At 51.3% G+C, this 14268-nt stretch overlaps 1 protein-coding gene across 2 annotated transcripts; it reads left to right on the top strand.

Moving 5' to 3' along the window:
• The first annotated feature begins 2351 nt into the window (after window positions 1–2351).
• On the top strand, window positions 2352–12141 carry RGS16 (regulator of G protein signaling 16). Of its 2 annotated transcripts, none has more exons than XM_008521605.2 (5): window positions 2352–6549; window positions 7454–7564; window positions 8319–8383; window positions 8668–8834; window positions 10284–12141. In XM_008521605.2, exons 1-5 carry the CDS (start codon window positions 6506–6508, stop codon window positions 10449–10451), a joined length of 555 nt encoding a protein of 184 aa, XP_008519827.2. In that variant the 5' UTR covers window positions 2352–6505; the 3' UTR covers window positions 10452–12141. The 2 variants fall into 2 exon arrangements, with proteins under 2 accessions (XP_008519827.2, XP_008519836.2); XM_008521614.2 differs by having other exon boundaries at window positions 6378–6549; window positions 8322–8383.
• The last annotated feature ends 2127 nt before the right edge of the window (window positions 12142–14268 follow it).

Genomic DNA, 14268 nt, shown 5'->3' with positions numbered 1-14268 from the left:
GTGTCTAAGTCACAGTGAGTGGAAGTGAGAGGCTCTCAGAAAAATGACATATGTGACAAAGGTGAAGAAGGGGACGGGGAGGGAGGGTGAGAAAGAGGAAGACATTTAGAAACCCAGGGTTCTGAGGTGATTCTCCTATTTGGGGATTGGCAGTACTAGAGTGAGATGGGGTGCATTTATTGCCATTGATTTCATTGGTACTTCGGGGGAGGCATCAATTCAAGGGCAGGAGCATTTGCAGATGGGAGCTGGGGCAGCATGTGGCAAGTGTGGGGAGAGGCCCAGGACAGGCACACTGTGGGGTGACCTGGGCACTGGCAGTCAGGGAGAATTCAAGAGTCTGAGGCAGGCCGACAGTTAGGGTATGGGGTAAAGCAGACCATTGCAGCCAGGCAGGCAAGCTCCTGTGCACGTGCAGACCACAAATCACCAAGCGTAGGGCCTGCAAAGGGCTACAGCCAGCATGCAACAACCAAGAAAGCATCAACACCACAGGCGCCATCTACCCGCTGTCAGGCTCCCAGGAGGCGGAGGAGGAGCAAAGGTCCCCCAGGGCCCAGCACACCCGAAAGACTTTGGGAGCTGGAGACCTGCCTCCCTTGGATGCTGCCCCTGGGTTCCCTGCAGGTGGGAATCAGGGTCCTCCACGAGCAGAGGGATGGGGAAGCACAGCTGGAAAGGGTGGCAGGACAAAGCAGCTCAACTCTGAGTTTTCCTGCCAAGATAAATAAAAGGCCAGATGTTAACTGAGGGACTTTAACAGAGAAAGGGACTCTCCCCGCCACACTTGGGAACTGTATTCACAAGGGACTGAAGAAGCAGAAAAGTCCAGAGCCAGTGACGACACACAGCTAAGGGAAAACACAGAAAGTGGAAAATGTGAATGGCGAGAGAGGAATGGGGTGAGCAAAGAAGAAAGGATTCAAGAAAGAAGAATTACAGGAGACAGAGGATGGGTTGTGGCATCCTGCCATTATTTCCCAAGCTTGTGCTTCATTCTTTTCATAGGGAGCAAATTCTGAGTCCTAGAAAAGACCACAGAGTAAACCACACACACGGTGTTTGCTTAGGAACACAGGCTCTAGAGTTGGACCATCTGAGATCAAAACCTAGCTCCACCACTGATGAGCTGTGTGCCCCAGGCAAGTTACTTAACCAATCTCTGCCACGGTTTACTCAAATGTAAACTGAGGACAAGAGAGTACGTATCTTATGGGGTGATTGTGAGAACTGAAAGAGAATTCCGGGGAAAGCACACAGAACAGAGCCCGGCACATTGTAAGTGTTCAATAAATGTTAGCTTTTATGATTTGTGTTGAAACAGAAGCCATCCAGCCAGCCATCACGTATAGAAATACACTGAGCCGGGCATGGTGCTAGGCACTGAAGATAAAGAAATGACCAAGGCAATGGTCTTTGCCCTCCAGGAGCTCATGGAGGAAACAGATTAGAAATCACCAATTCTATGAGCACAGGGCAACAGAGGGAAGAACAAGGCACAGAAATGAGAAAGCACTTGAGCTAGGCATCAAAAATAAGTAAACAAGTCAAGAGTCAACACTAGCCCTATGGTTCTAGGAGTCAGACTAGTGGTTGCCTCTGATGGAGGTGGCATGGGTGATTGGCTAGAAGGAACGTGAAGGAGGTTTCTGGAATGATGGCAGTATTCTGCAGCTAGATGGGTATTGGCTACATGGGTGCATACATTTGTCAAAACTCATTGAACTGTACACATAAGATCTGTGCATTTTAGGGGCCAGCCAGGTGGCGCAGTGGTTAAGTTCGTGTGCTCTGCTTTGGCAGCCCGGGATTCGCCGGTTTGCATCCCGGGCGTACACCTATGCCCTGCTCATCAAGTCATGCTGTGGCAGCATCCCACATACAAAACAGAGGAAGGTGGGTGTTAGCTCAGGGCAATCTTCCTCACCCACACACACACAAGATCTGTGGATTTTATTGTATGTAAATTGTATCTCAATATTTACAAATAAAATTAGTTTATTGAACAATATCTCTCTCAAAATGAGTAGTACAGGGAGGGGAGGGCCTTCAGGCTGAGAGAACCTCATGCACAGGGGTTTGTAGGTGCAGGCAGCCTGGCGCCTGTGCTAACCTGCTGACTGCTGAGTTTGGCTGGGTCTTAGGGTGTGAGGTGAAGGATGTGAGATCAGGTGGTTAGAGCCTTGTATGCCATACAGAGGAGTCTCGACATGATCCTGCTGGCCATGGGTACCACTGAAGAGTTTCAGCCTCCTCCCCAAGTGGCCGAGATGGCAGCCTTGGAGGCTAGGCGTCCATTCCCAGTTGGATAGCGAGAAGCAGGCCTCCCACACTCCCATCTCCTCAGAACTCTGACCAGAGGGGAGGGAGGGAGGAAAGAGGAGAAGAAACCAGAGGAATAGCACAGCCATCACAGTGCACTGTACCCAGTGCCCTGAAGGATAATCAGGGAAGAACAGGGTTTCCTACATCCAGGCTGAACTTGCTCAACTCTTCTGCCCGGGGAGGGAGGGTACCTATAGTTTTTGTCCGGACCCAGGAAGGAAATGGGCCCCAGGGATTATTTCACAACTTCAGGGGTGATCTCTCCCTCCTCATCCAGCCCCCATGGGATATGTACTGTCCCTGCTGTTTGTATGCTTCTAAACCTAAAAGTGGCATCCAATTGTGCATCCCATAGGCCTAAGCGCCTCTGCCAGGCGGTAAGGCATTCCTAAATCTTTCTGTGCCTTTGCTGGACCCCCAAACTACAACTGGCTTTTCCTGTTTCTCCCACTTGAAGCACAATCCCTCTTCCACGTCCCACACGTTCCAGCCATTGTCCCTGTCACCAGCCTCCTCTCACGCCCCCTTTAACACTGCCGACCCTCTCTGACCTCTCCCTTCCCTGGACATCTGTTGCGACACCAGGCAATAATTTCCTTTCACCTCTCCCTATGCTAGTTCTGTTTCCTCAGCCAGGAGGAAAAATAAGGTTATTAGAGTCAGGGAAGAGCCACAAAAGCCGTTATTTCCCCCACCGACTTGGGGACACAGTAAATTCTTAATAAATATTTGTTGGTCGATTGATGATTGAATTTGGAACGCCCAGACCACTGTGGGGATTGTCTGTGCCCAATCAGAAGCTGAGAAAGTGTTTTCAGCAAAGATCCCGTCTAGAATTCTACCTCGGTGGAAAGGGCGGTGCTGGGGGTCGGAGGGACTGAAGGAGATGGAACGCAGGGTGGCTGGGATGTTGTGGGATGTTAAATCCTGACTCCAGCTTTGCCTGGATTGCTGACCCCAGATGACCCAGGCAGCAGAGCTGTGTCCCCACACCCTCCATTAAAGAGAGCACTGGGCAAAAAAACCCGAGATCAGGGTCTGTCAAAGCCAAGGCAATTCACAGGTGAGCTCAACTTGCCGATTTACGGCAACTGTTGAGTCATTACCGAAATTGCAGTTATGAACCGACCTACCTGCTGGGAAGAGAATTTGGGATAAATTGTGAACTTCAGAAAGTTTCTGCCTGGAAACCGAAGAGGTAACCATGGCAACCGGGAGGCAGTGAGAACTCAGAGAGGGCTCTTCATCCTGAGCAGGGAGCTCTGTGCTCACGGATTGGATTTGCCGGTCCGCGTGCGCCCCGCGCATCAATCCCTTTGTCTCTTTGCTTTCTTTGTTGAATGGGAGAAAGCGCAAGCTCAGGGATCTGGAGATGGGGCCCCGGTTTCAGCTGTTTCCAGTTCCAGAGCACTTAATTAAGGGCGCCTTAGGCACTGCTGTTTTGTTGTCTGCGAAATGTGAATTAAAAAGCTCCTCTGGCCTATTCACAGGGTTGCAGAAGGGACAGGAAGGTTTGAAGAGGTTCTCTGCGTGATCACTATTATCGTTGTCATGTGGCCATGTCTGGGCCGATTCCAACGTGGCGAGACTGGTGGTTCAGTCCATCCGTAAACTCATTTTTGTCTCTTGAAGAAAAGCTGTCCCAGACACCACCCACATCCCCACCTGGCAGCTGCATAATAAATGTAGAACGACAACCCTCACCTCAGCTGACAGACTCCTCCAGCAGAACGTCCTGCTGATGGGGCTGGGTGGGCTGCGGTATCCTGTGGATGAAGGACTGGGGTGAGAAACACAGACGTTCAAAAGGGCATCCTTCCTTTGCCTGGTTGCACACCATCGTCCCCCTCCCAACCCTTGCCCATCTCCTGTCCCCACCAATCCAACCCTGGACTCGTGAGAGAGGAAGAACAAGAGCCTAGGTCAGCGAGACGGGGGTGAGGGTGGGATGCTGGTGTCTGAGATGGCGCTGCCGGCGTGTGAGCTGCTGCTGGACCTGCCCCTGTGCTCCACTGACCAACCCACTAAGCAACTGGGAGATTGGCAAAGGGTGGACTCTGGCTCTTCAGAGCACATTATGTTTTGACCAACTGGGTCATCTTCTGCAGGCCCTGGCTTAACAATGGAATCTGCTTTGGCAAAGACCCCACACATTATTCCCATTTGGACCTCTCTTGCTCTAGCAATGCCTCAACGACTGTCTCACAGGCTTTCTTCTTCTCTTCCCTTCTGTGGCTTTTCTCTTTTCTTCCCTGACCAGCTTTTCTGAGCCTTCTCACTGAGTTCTCTCAGGTGGGGAACCTCTTCTCCTCTTGTTTCTCTCCTTTCTAACCCTTTACGTCTAGGCCTTGCTGAGGAAGAGCAACTCTTAGATGCCCCTCATGAAATAAAAACTTAAATTCCAAGAGACGAAAAAAAACTCACCACTTTTCCTTATTGTCTAGCAATCCCTGTATTAAGTAAATCCTAGAGCTAACATTTAGTGGCTGCCGATAACATGTTGAGTGCTAGTCTAAGTGCCTTATGTGCATGTGCTGTGGCACAAAGCCCAGATCCCTGTTTTGGATGGAGGCTCTCATCCCCCATCTTCCAGCATGTTGTCTGCTGTAGGCTCCCAGTGCACTCGCTCCAGGAGCTACTCTTGACAGACGTTGCCTAAGATTAGGCTGTCTTCTTGGGGCAACTGCATCCGATGAAAAGCCTGCCCCTTTGCCTCAGTGGGGGACAGCTCCGAAGGGCTGTGCCACTCCAGAGCATCCCCTGGGAACAGCTTCCATCTCTGTTGCAACAGCAAGGCATTCAGCTCCTCCCTCTGCCCAACCCTGCTTCCCTCACTCTCTCTCTCTTCCAAGAACTCTCCCTAGCAAGTCTCTGCCTCAGAGGAACAGAGTTTCCCATTTCCCGGGGGAACTCGAATTAAGAATTAGCTTATTTAGACCTCACAACAACCTTATGAAATAAGTGCATCATGTTCTCATCTTAGAGGTGTGGAAACTGAGGCGTGGAAAGGTGAAGAAGCTTGCCCAAGGTCTCCCATCAGTAAATGCTGGAGCCATGATTTGAAACCCAGAAATCGAGCCCTAGACCCTACACTCTTAACCTCACATGCAGCCCCTTAGTAGCAATCTCAAAGGGAACTGAGGGGCAATGGGGGAGGCTGTAACGCCTTTATGGGAAGATGAGGAGAGGGGCAGGGTATGTATTACCTTTATCTCAGAGATGAGAGGAGGACACTGAACTAGCAACTGCTTAAACCCAGGATCACTCATTAGTTACAGAGGTGGCAGGGTTCTAATTTTGCGGGGGGAGTGGAAAAAGCATGGTAAATTCACATTTGAATTCTGGTGCGACACTTACTTACTGGGCAACTTTGAGTAAGTCGTTTAACCTGAGTCTTAGCAAACGTGTCTGGTACATAGCAGATGCTCGATAAAGCTCCCCCCGCCATGCGTCTCCTGATCTGGGCAAGTCTCTAACTTTCTGACTCAGTTTTTTAATCTATAAAATGGAAGTAATGATGAGATGATAATAAAGGGCTTACTTAATCCCATGGCCATCCTGGTAGGAGCACAGTAAATGGTAGCTATCAGTATAGTCACGATGCTGTGTTGCCCGGCTTGCACCCTGTGCTTCTGTCCTTCAGGACCGAACAGGCTCAGGATCAGGCTGTGGTCGACACCTGATGTGCCTCTCAGACACGCCACCCCCTACGCAAATCCTCCTGTTACCGCTGAGTTGGTTTCCTGCTTTTACTGGAGGCCGGAGGGTTTTTTCCTACTAAACTGAGTGTGCGCATCTCATCTCTGTGTGACTTCTCTGTCGCTTCTCCGTCCCCACGCCCGCGTCTGCGCGGAGGAGGAGGGGGCAGCCCGGTGTGCACCCAGGTGTGAAGGCTGCGCGCGGGCAGCGGAAGCGCAGCCCCGGGCCTGGCGCCCTGCCCAGTCGGGCTCCCGGGCCCCGCCTCCGCCCTCGACGCGCTCAGCCCCACTCTCCGATTGGTCGGCGGCGCCCGCCGTTCCTCTCCGAGGGAATAAAAGCCGCGGTAGCGCCAACTCTGCGAGTGCCGCTCATAAACACGTCCTCCGCTGCTGGGTACCGCTCCTCTGCCTCCTTGCGCTTTTGGTGCCCACTGAAGCCCGCCACCATCCTCCCCACGACGTGCTGCCCTGCACCCTCAGCCATGTGCCGGACCCTGGCCGCCTTCCCCACCACCTGCCTGGAGAGGTAAGAGGAGCTTGTCCTGCTGCCCCGAGGAAGTTGTTCAAGTCCCACCAACCGTTAGGGAGTGGAGCGGCAGGCTTGGGGGCCTGGGTGGGCGGAAGAATGGGACGCTAGTGGCTTGAGTGGAGAGGCAGAGGTCAGCTTGGATCCACGATCTCAGATGGTTCCCTTAGAGTCTTAGAGAAGTCATGGGCCAAGACAAGGGAGAAGGAAAGGCAAAGGGAAGCAGAGGGACCACTGCTTACTGTCATTCCCCATCCTCTGACAAATGGCAGTCCTTCTCAGGTGACCTGCTGAAGACTTGGCTGCAAGAAGACCATGTTGGCATCACCAGGCAGAACTGAGTCTTCCTTAGTTTCTTAAGCACTTGATTTTCATTCTACAGCCCAGATCTAGGGACATGGCCTCCTCTGGCCCTGGGAAACGGGGAGGTGTTTTTGGGTCCACGGGTGAGGGATGTACCCACTTCCCACGGAGCTACTCAACTGCCTCCAGTCCTTACTGCAGCTGGTGGCTGGGAGGGAAAACGTAAAAAGGAAGGCAGGAGTCACTTTCCACATAGTTTCCGAAATATTCGTGAGAAGCCTAGAGAGTGCTGAACTGCCTTCTGCTAATTAACAGGCTCAAAGTTAGATTGGTGTGACTTAGGTAGGAAAAAGCCCATGTATGCACTGCTGGAAACCCAGAAAGCATAAGACCTACCGAGGCGCAGCTCAAAAATTCCTTTCCTTGTTGCTGGGTTCATGACACTAATGAAAGAAGCAAAGTTTAGGCCCTGGGAACAGCCAAGGGTTCCCAGGACCCCTTGAGGCTGGAATTTGGGTGGCACCAGCCTGAGACACCATAAACCTCTCTGCCCTGGCTGAGCAAATAGACAAGCCCTACACGCTCGTGCTTTGTCTTCCAGAGCCAAAGAGTTCAAGACCCGGCTGGGGATCTTTCTTCACAAATCAGAGCTGGGCTCCGATACTGGGAGTGTTGGCAAGTTTGAATGGGGCAGTAAACACAGCAAAGAGAGGTAAGTCCTGCTGACCAGCTGAGGGCCCCTAGAGGGAGGGAGCCAGATTTAGGAAAGGAGTCATGAGAAAATACAAGGAGAAGTGAGGACACGCTAGGGTGGACCTTGGTGCCCCACCCCTGGAGATTTTAGTAGGGCTTCTTGCTGGTCTGCTATGGCTGCTTGGCTCATGGGTGGGTGGCTCCAGGGTTCCAGGTCCACAACAGCAGTGTACACGGGGTCTGGATGTCTAGTTACCAGACTCTCCCACCTGGAGCTGTCGTTGTACATACAACCAAGGCTAGGACAGGTTCCAAGACCTCCTGAGCTTTTTAAATCAATGTCCCCACTTCCATTAGCATGCACCTTGCCTAGAAGCCCCTTCAATTTGAGCACTGACTGTGCCAGGTGCTGTGCTAAGCTCTGGGGTTATGGTTGACATAATCCCTATTCACGAGGCCCTGATTTCCTTGAAGATGTGTGCAAAACAAAGCTGTGAGAGTCACGGGAATAGAAACAGCTTTGGACAGCAAAGAGACAGTCTTAGAGATATTTACTGAGGGCCTAAAGGTCCCTGGCTTTGGTTTCTGGTTACCGAGTAGTCTTCTAGAAAACACTGCTGTTTCCCCCAGCCCCAACCAAGAATTTGAGGAGTCAGCTCTAATAATCATCAAGCAAAGCTTTGTGTGAATTATGCAACTCCCATTGGAGTTCTGATAGGATTTGTGCTATGCATTTGTTTGTTTGAAATTAAAATCTTGCCTTTTTTTTTTAGCAGAAACTTCTCAGAAGATGTGCTGGGGTGGAAAGAGTCATTTGACTTGCTGCTGAGCAGTAAACGTGAGTCTGCCCCATTATGTCTGTCTGTAGAAGGCACATGTGGACTCATGTGCTTGGGAGCCAGCCCTGAGGGATGCTGAAAGCGTGGGCAAAATAATCATAGTAGGAATAATAATAATGATCCCCTGGTGTGCCAGCCTCTATTCAGAATACAAAGGCAGGTCCTTGATCAAGAAAATTGCACCCTAAAAATAGAGCCATTAACTACAATAGCTGTCTTTCTTCTTTTATTCCTGGCTGTCCCACGGTCTGACCTGTCTCTTCCTCTCTCATCCCAACCCCAGATGGAGTGGCTGCCTTCCACGCTTTCCTGAAGACAGAGTTCAGTGAGGAGAACCTGGAGTTCTGGCTGGCCTGTGAGGAGTACAAGAAGATCCACTCGGCTACCAAGCTGGCCTCCCAGGCTCACCGGATCTTTGAGGAGTTCATCTGCAGCGAAGCCCCTAAAGAGGTCAGAGCCCTGACATGTTCCGTGGACCCTCCAGACCCTGCCTGCTCCTTCCCCACTGAGCACTGGGGATGATGGGGGCCAGCGGGTGGAGGGTTGAGTTTAGAAGTAGAGTGGCCTTATTTGGCACAGGGGTGAGTGGGTGTCTGTAGCTGGAGACTAGGAAAATCAGGTTCCATGCCACTTCTGGGTGCTGTTACCCTCAGACTCACTAATGGGGTCAGAGGGGTTGGCAGGTGTTTTGGCTTCTGTCCATACCCACTTTTGTAGACTAAACCCTTTTTAGAGGCTCAAAACTCTTGCACACCTGGGGAGACAGGTCACCCTAGGGACCTTGTGTAACCTGGCTCAGTCACCTGGCTGACCTGCCTCAGGCTGGCAGGTCTGTGGTCAGTGAGCCTTCCCTTCCGGCCTTTCCTGCATGGTGTCCGCACTCGATAAAGAACATGGGGCCACCTTGTGGAGAGAGAATGGTAATGCCTTGCTTTTGTGTCCTATTTTGTATTTTATTTTCCGAGCACTTTTATTTATTCCACGTTATTCCATAAAGATTTATTGAACACCCATTACGTGCGAGGCACTGTTATAGTCATTGGGTTGTAGCAGTGACTGAAATAAAGTCTCCACCCTCTTGGGAGAGGATGACTATAACCAATAAATGAACAATGTGTGCCAGGTGACACTATGTCCTCTGATCAAAACAAAGCAGGACCTGAGAGAGAGGGAGTGCCGGAGCATGGGGTGGGAGGGGAGGCCTTTCCGATTTATAAAGGGAAGTTAGGGATGGGCTGTGACGTGAACAGACGTGATAGAATTAAGGCAGAACATTCTAAGACAGGAAATGGCAAGTGCCAAGGCCAGAGAGTGCCTGTCGTAGTCACGGGTCAGCAAGTGGGCCTGTGGAGCAGGGAGAGTGAGGGAGAGAGTAGGGGATGAGGTCAGACAGGCGGCACATGGTCAGATGTGGGCCCAGCACGCCCTCTGGCTTTCCCTCTGAGTGACATGGGAAGACAACAGAGCTGCTAGCAAAGTGACTTCGGTTTTGAAAAGCTCACTCTGGCTGCTGGGTGGAGAACAGACCACGGGGTGAGGGTAGCAGAGAGAGACCCGGTCGCAGGCTCTGGTGCTAATATAGGAGAGGCGATGGTGACCTGAACCAGGCTTGTTACAGAGGAAGGGGTGACAAGGGGTTGGGTTTGGATGTACTCTTAATATATCCTCGATAATTTTGAGAGATTGGAGGGCAGACTCTGGATCAATATGGGGACAGGTCCAGCTTGGAAAAGCCAATTAATGGTTGATTCAGGAGAGCCCAGGTTCCTGGTTCAGAATCCAGTGTGCCTCCCCCAGCCCCACCTGCCAGTCAGTCCTCCCTTGGCCTGTTGGACCCCCCGCCTTTCCCACCCTCCTCCCCAGCCCCCCTCACCCATGTGCTTGCCTTCCTTCCTATAGGTGAACATAGACCACGAGACCAGGGAGCTGACCAGGACGAATCTGCAGGCTGCCACGGCCACGTGCTTTGACGTGGCTCAGGGGAAGACACGCACCCTGATGGAGAAGGACTCCTATCCACGCTTCCTGAAGTCACCTGCTTACCGGGACCTGGCTGCCCAAACCTAGCCACCTCTGCCTCTCCGTCCAACTGCAGCCCGGCTGAACCTTTACACACCTGAGCCTCATGGCAGTGAGGAAGCCAGCCGGGAGGAGGTGGAGTCACCCATCCCTGAGGCGGCCGCCCCTGTGTGGGGGACAGGTTCTGGAAAGCGAGCATGAGTGGACAGTGAAGGATACGGCCATTCTGGCAGCCTGTCTTCAAAGCAAAACCCTTTCCTCCAGATACTGTGGGACTGGACGCCATGCATGAGAGGGCTCCCCCACTTCTAGGACCTGTGGATAAGGGCTGAAGATGAGGGTCGTGTGGGGCTCTCCGGGGAAAAGAATGGTGGTGTAAGTTCTATCTTTGGCCCTCGTCATTCTCAACGGGGCAGGATATATTCCAGGGTAGTTAGGGAAACATGTGCATAAAGGGAAACTGGAAAATGAGAAAAGGGAAGACAACCAGATCATCTGTTTTTGCCTGTGGAACAGTTGACTGATCGCATCCTGTTTTCCTAATTCCCAGACTGTCCTGGGCACAGAAGGGAGCTGTGGATGTGGAGCCTTCTCATTCCATCCTCCTCACCTGCCTCTGGGCTGCCCCAGGGGCCCTCAACCTGCACTTCTCAACACCCCCATGTCCAGCCCCACTGTCTTGTCAATGCCGGGGTACCAATGTGATGCTTGCCCAAAATGAGATTTTTATACCTCAAAAACTGGCCTTTGAACCCCCTTCCAAGTCAGTAGCCCTGAAAGAGGCCTTCTTGCTCCTGTGAAATTAATCTTGGTGCTCCTGGTGACCTCTTGCAGGTGGCCCCTGACCCTTGCTGGGATGTGCCCTCTCTGAGCTCTGTGCTGCCCTTGCATGTGGGGCCCGGGGCGAGAAAGGTGTGAGGCTCTCGGTGAAGGGCTAGTCCAGCTCTTACGCCGGGCAGTGTGGAAGAAGGGAGATAAGGATCATAAGAGACGAATCTCTTGGCAGTTCCCCAAAGCCCTGTTTAAATCAAGCCAATATTTTTTGTAGGTTTGAGAACAGGGAGAAAGAGACACCCTAGGATGGAAGAGGAGCCTCGTGTTTCTTTCCTGTAGATGGGAGGTGCACTTATTGGAGTGTTAGGAGAAATGGGGCAGGGGCCACGATGACCCTTGGACAGACCATAGAAGCTGGGGAGAGAGGCTGCTTAGAAGAGCTGGAGTGGGGGAAAAATCAGAACCTGCTTGTCGCCTCAGGGCATCACCGAACAAACATTCCGTAGTGGGACTTCTGCACGAGCCCAGGCTGGGGAGGTGAATTAACCAGGCAGCCCCCTTTGCCCCAGGAAAATCAACACCGTTCTCTCTGCACTAGGAGCTCCTCCAGGAGAAAATTATTTAAGTATAACATATTGTTGGTTTTGTGACGATTGTCATAGCGTGTTGTTCTTGTTGCTGTTGCGTTGTTGCTATTGTTATTTATTATTGTAACTTCAGTTTGCCTCTGCTGGAGAATCTCCACAGGAGCTGGCAGCCTGACGTCTCCCTCCCTCCACCAGACTCTACCTCCGAATGTGCTGGGAATCTTTTTAGCGCCTGTCAGGACCTCCTCACGGTTTAAATATTTATTTATTGTTGACAACTGGAGCTGGTTTCCTAGATATGAATGATGTACTCAATCCCTGTTTTCCTGTTTCAGTATGTTATATTCTTGTAAAATAAAAATAAAACCCAAATACGAGATGCTGTCTCCAAGGGCTTTGTGGTCAGGGGAAGAGGGGAAGGGAAGTGCTGTGAGAGCCTCGTGGAGGAGATGGCCTCGGGAAATTCCACAGGACAGATGGCTGAGCTTTCGCGTCATAGGCAGAGGCACAGGTGAATGACCTGTGTTTGCCTGCTTCTAATGCTGGCCACCATGGCTGGTGACTTCCTTTAGCTGATGACAGCCCCAGCTTGTGTGGGGCTGTTCTGTTGTGTTGATTGGACTCAGCTCTGCTGTCATTTCAGAGCCTGTGTCCTTTGTCCACCCGACCTGGCACCAGCCATTCCCAATACTGCTTGTGACAGTGCAAGGGGTACTTCCTCCTGGTCAAGTAGCCATGCATTATCAGTTAGGTGGTGACTACTGTGGCATTTTCACTTTGGCTCATTTTCAATTTGCATTAGTATTCTTTTATAATTTCATAGAAGTCTCTGTGGTGAGCTATAGGAAACCCCTCTGTCCGTGAGGCTGCTCTATTCCAGAGGCTGAGGGAATAAGAGGGTTGAGCTGGGCGTGACAGCATTTGGGGGGAGGTTTGCAAGGATCAAATCTGCTCTTCCTCTGCCCTTCACCTACTTGTCCCCCTCTCTCATCCTACTAATCCTCATCTCATTTTCTGATCACCACTATTAAAAAATTCTTCTCTATGTTGAATTATCTGTTTATATACAGATCAGAACCTATTATTGACTTTTAGTTCTCTCTGGTTGTTAGTCTGAGTAAAGTGATCAGATGTTGGGTATGTTGAGTAGAAAACCCCATGGGATCACACTCTAAGACCAGATCAAAGAGGTGGTTCTGTGGGTGACGCTGGGAGGGATTCTGAGTTTACGGGCCTGGGAAGGAAGATGGGAAGAAATACAGGGGCAGGCCCTGATCTCATGTAGTCCTGATGAATGAGGTAGGTATGATTACCCTATAATACAGATGAGGAACGGAAGCTCCTAGGGGCAGGAGCTTGCCCAGGACAGCTGGCTCAAGAGAATGGCAGAGATGAGATCTGAACCCAGTTTTACTGGGGGGGGTTAGGGGGGGGTCCGGTCTGTGAGAGATGGGTGGAGGGATATGATTGATGAAGGAAGAGAAAAGATGGGTACCCAGGGAGGTGAGCAGGTAGGGAGGAAATTAACATTGTCTTCCTTACTTTCCTTGCATCTTTTTCCTTCTCACATGCATTTATGGAGTGCATCCTGGAAGGAAACCAGAAGCAGTAACTATACTATCAACCGCAAGCAGCCTCATTTAATGGTAGATGGGGATTCCAAATAAGTTTAGGCAGGACACAAATGTGCACTTTCTGAATCAATGTGGGGGCCAGTAGGAAGAGGTGAGTGTAATCCATAAGCGATAGAGCTGTGAGCGGGGATGATGGACAGCCAGTGACTGGGGTGGGTGCCGGCAGGCTCGGTGATTCAGTGAGACCATTCTCAAGGTTTTCCCATTCCCCTAGCTGCCCCTGGCACACACAGGGTGGTCTTGGAGCCTGTGATGTGGCCTGAAGGCGGTAGGTGCACATTAGAGATAAAGAACAGCTCTTTGCTGACCTAGACATCTCCCAGGAGTCAGGCTCAAAACAGTCCCATACCATATTGGTTCTCAGAGAGTTTAAGTGACTTCCTGAAGATCACACAGCTAGCAAGGGTCTCCAGTATCTTTAGACTCACTATGTCTGTGCCTTCCCCAGAGCACTTCAGGCTTTGGATCTGCAGGCACAGTGCTTCCTGAGTAGGCTGCTGACGGCCTCTCTGGTCTGTTCTCTAGCAACTCCCTCATCTGCCCCTTTAAAACAAATCTCTCATGGTTCCCAGATCCACCTGTCTCAAGTTTCCTTGCTTTTGCATATTGGACCTCCCTGCTATGTCCTCTACCCCCACCATTGCTACCCACTGCCTCCTTAATCAGCCTAGGCATGCATCTTTCTACAGTTGGCTCAAGGGTCTTTCTGGGGAGGCTTCCCTGAGCCTGTGGGTCTGATGATAGATGCCTCTCCTTCACATTCCGCTGCTGCTGATGCTCTCCCAAGTAAGAGCACTTAGCTCCTTGCTCTCTGCCTCTCTTTACCAGATGGCAAACTCCTGGGGTGAGGCACATCCTTTTCTCCAATTT

Source organism: Equus przewalskii, chromosome 23, assembly GCF_037783145.1.
Source record: "Equus przewalskii isolate Varuska chromosome 23, EquPr2, whole genome shotgun sequence".
In the NCBI taxonomy this organism is placed as follows: domain Eukaryota; kingdom Metazoa; phylum Chordata; class Mammalia; order Perissodactyla; family Equidae; genus Equus; species Equus przewalskii.
The sequence above is the reverse complement of the archived record's forward strand: the minus strand, read 5'-3'. Positions and strand labels throughout refer to the sequence as shown.

What these genes read in the sequence shown, in the direction of transcription:
- RGS16 (XM_008521605.2), top strand. Translation starts at nt 6,506, where the DNA reads ATGTGCCGGACCCTGGCCGCCTTCCCCACCACCTGCCTGGAGAG. An exon ending in CCCACCACCTGCCTGGAGAG is followed by an intron (nt 6,550 to 7,453) that starts GTAAGAGGAGCT and finishes TTTGTCTTCCAG; the next exon opens with AGCCAAAGAGTTCAAGACCC. An exon ending in AGTAAACACAGCAAAGAGAG is followed by an intron (nt 7,565 to 8,318) that starts GTAAGTCCTGCT and finishes TTTTTTTTTTAG; the next exon opens with CAGAAACTTCTCAGAAGATG.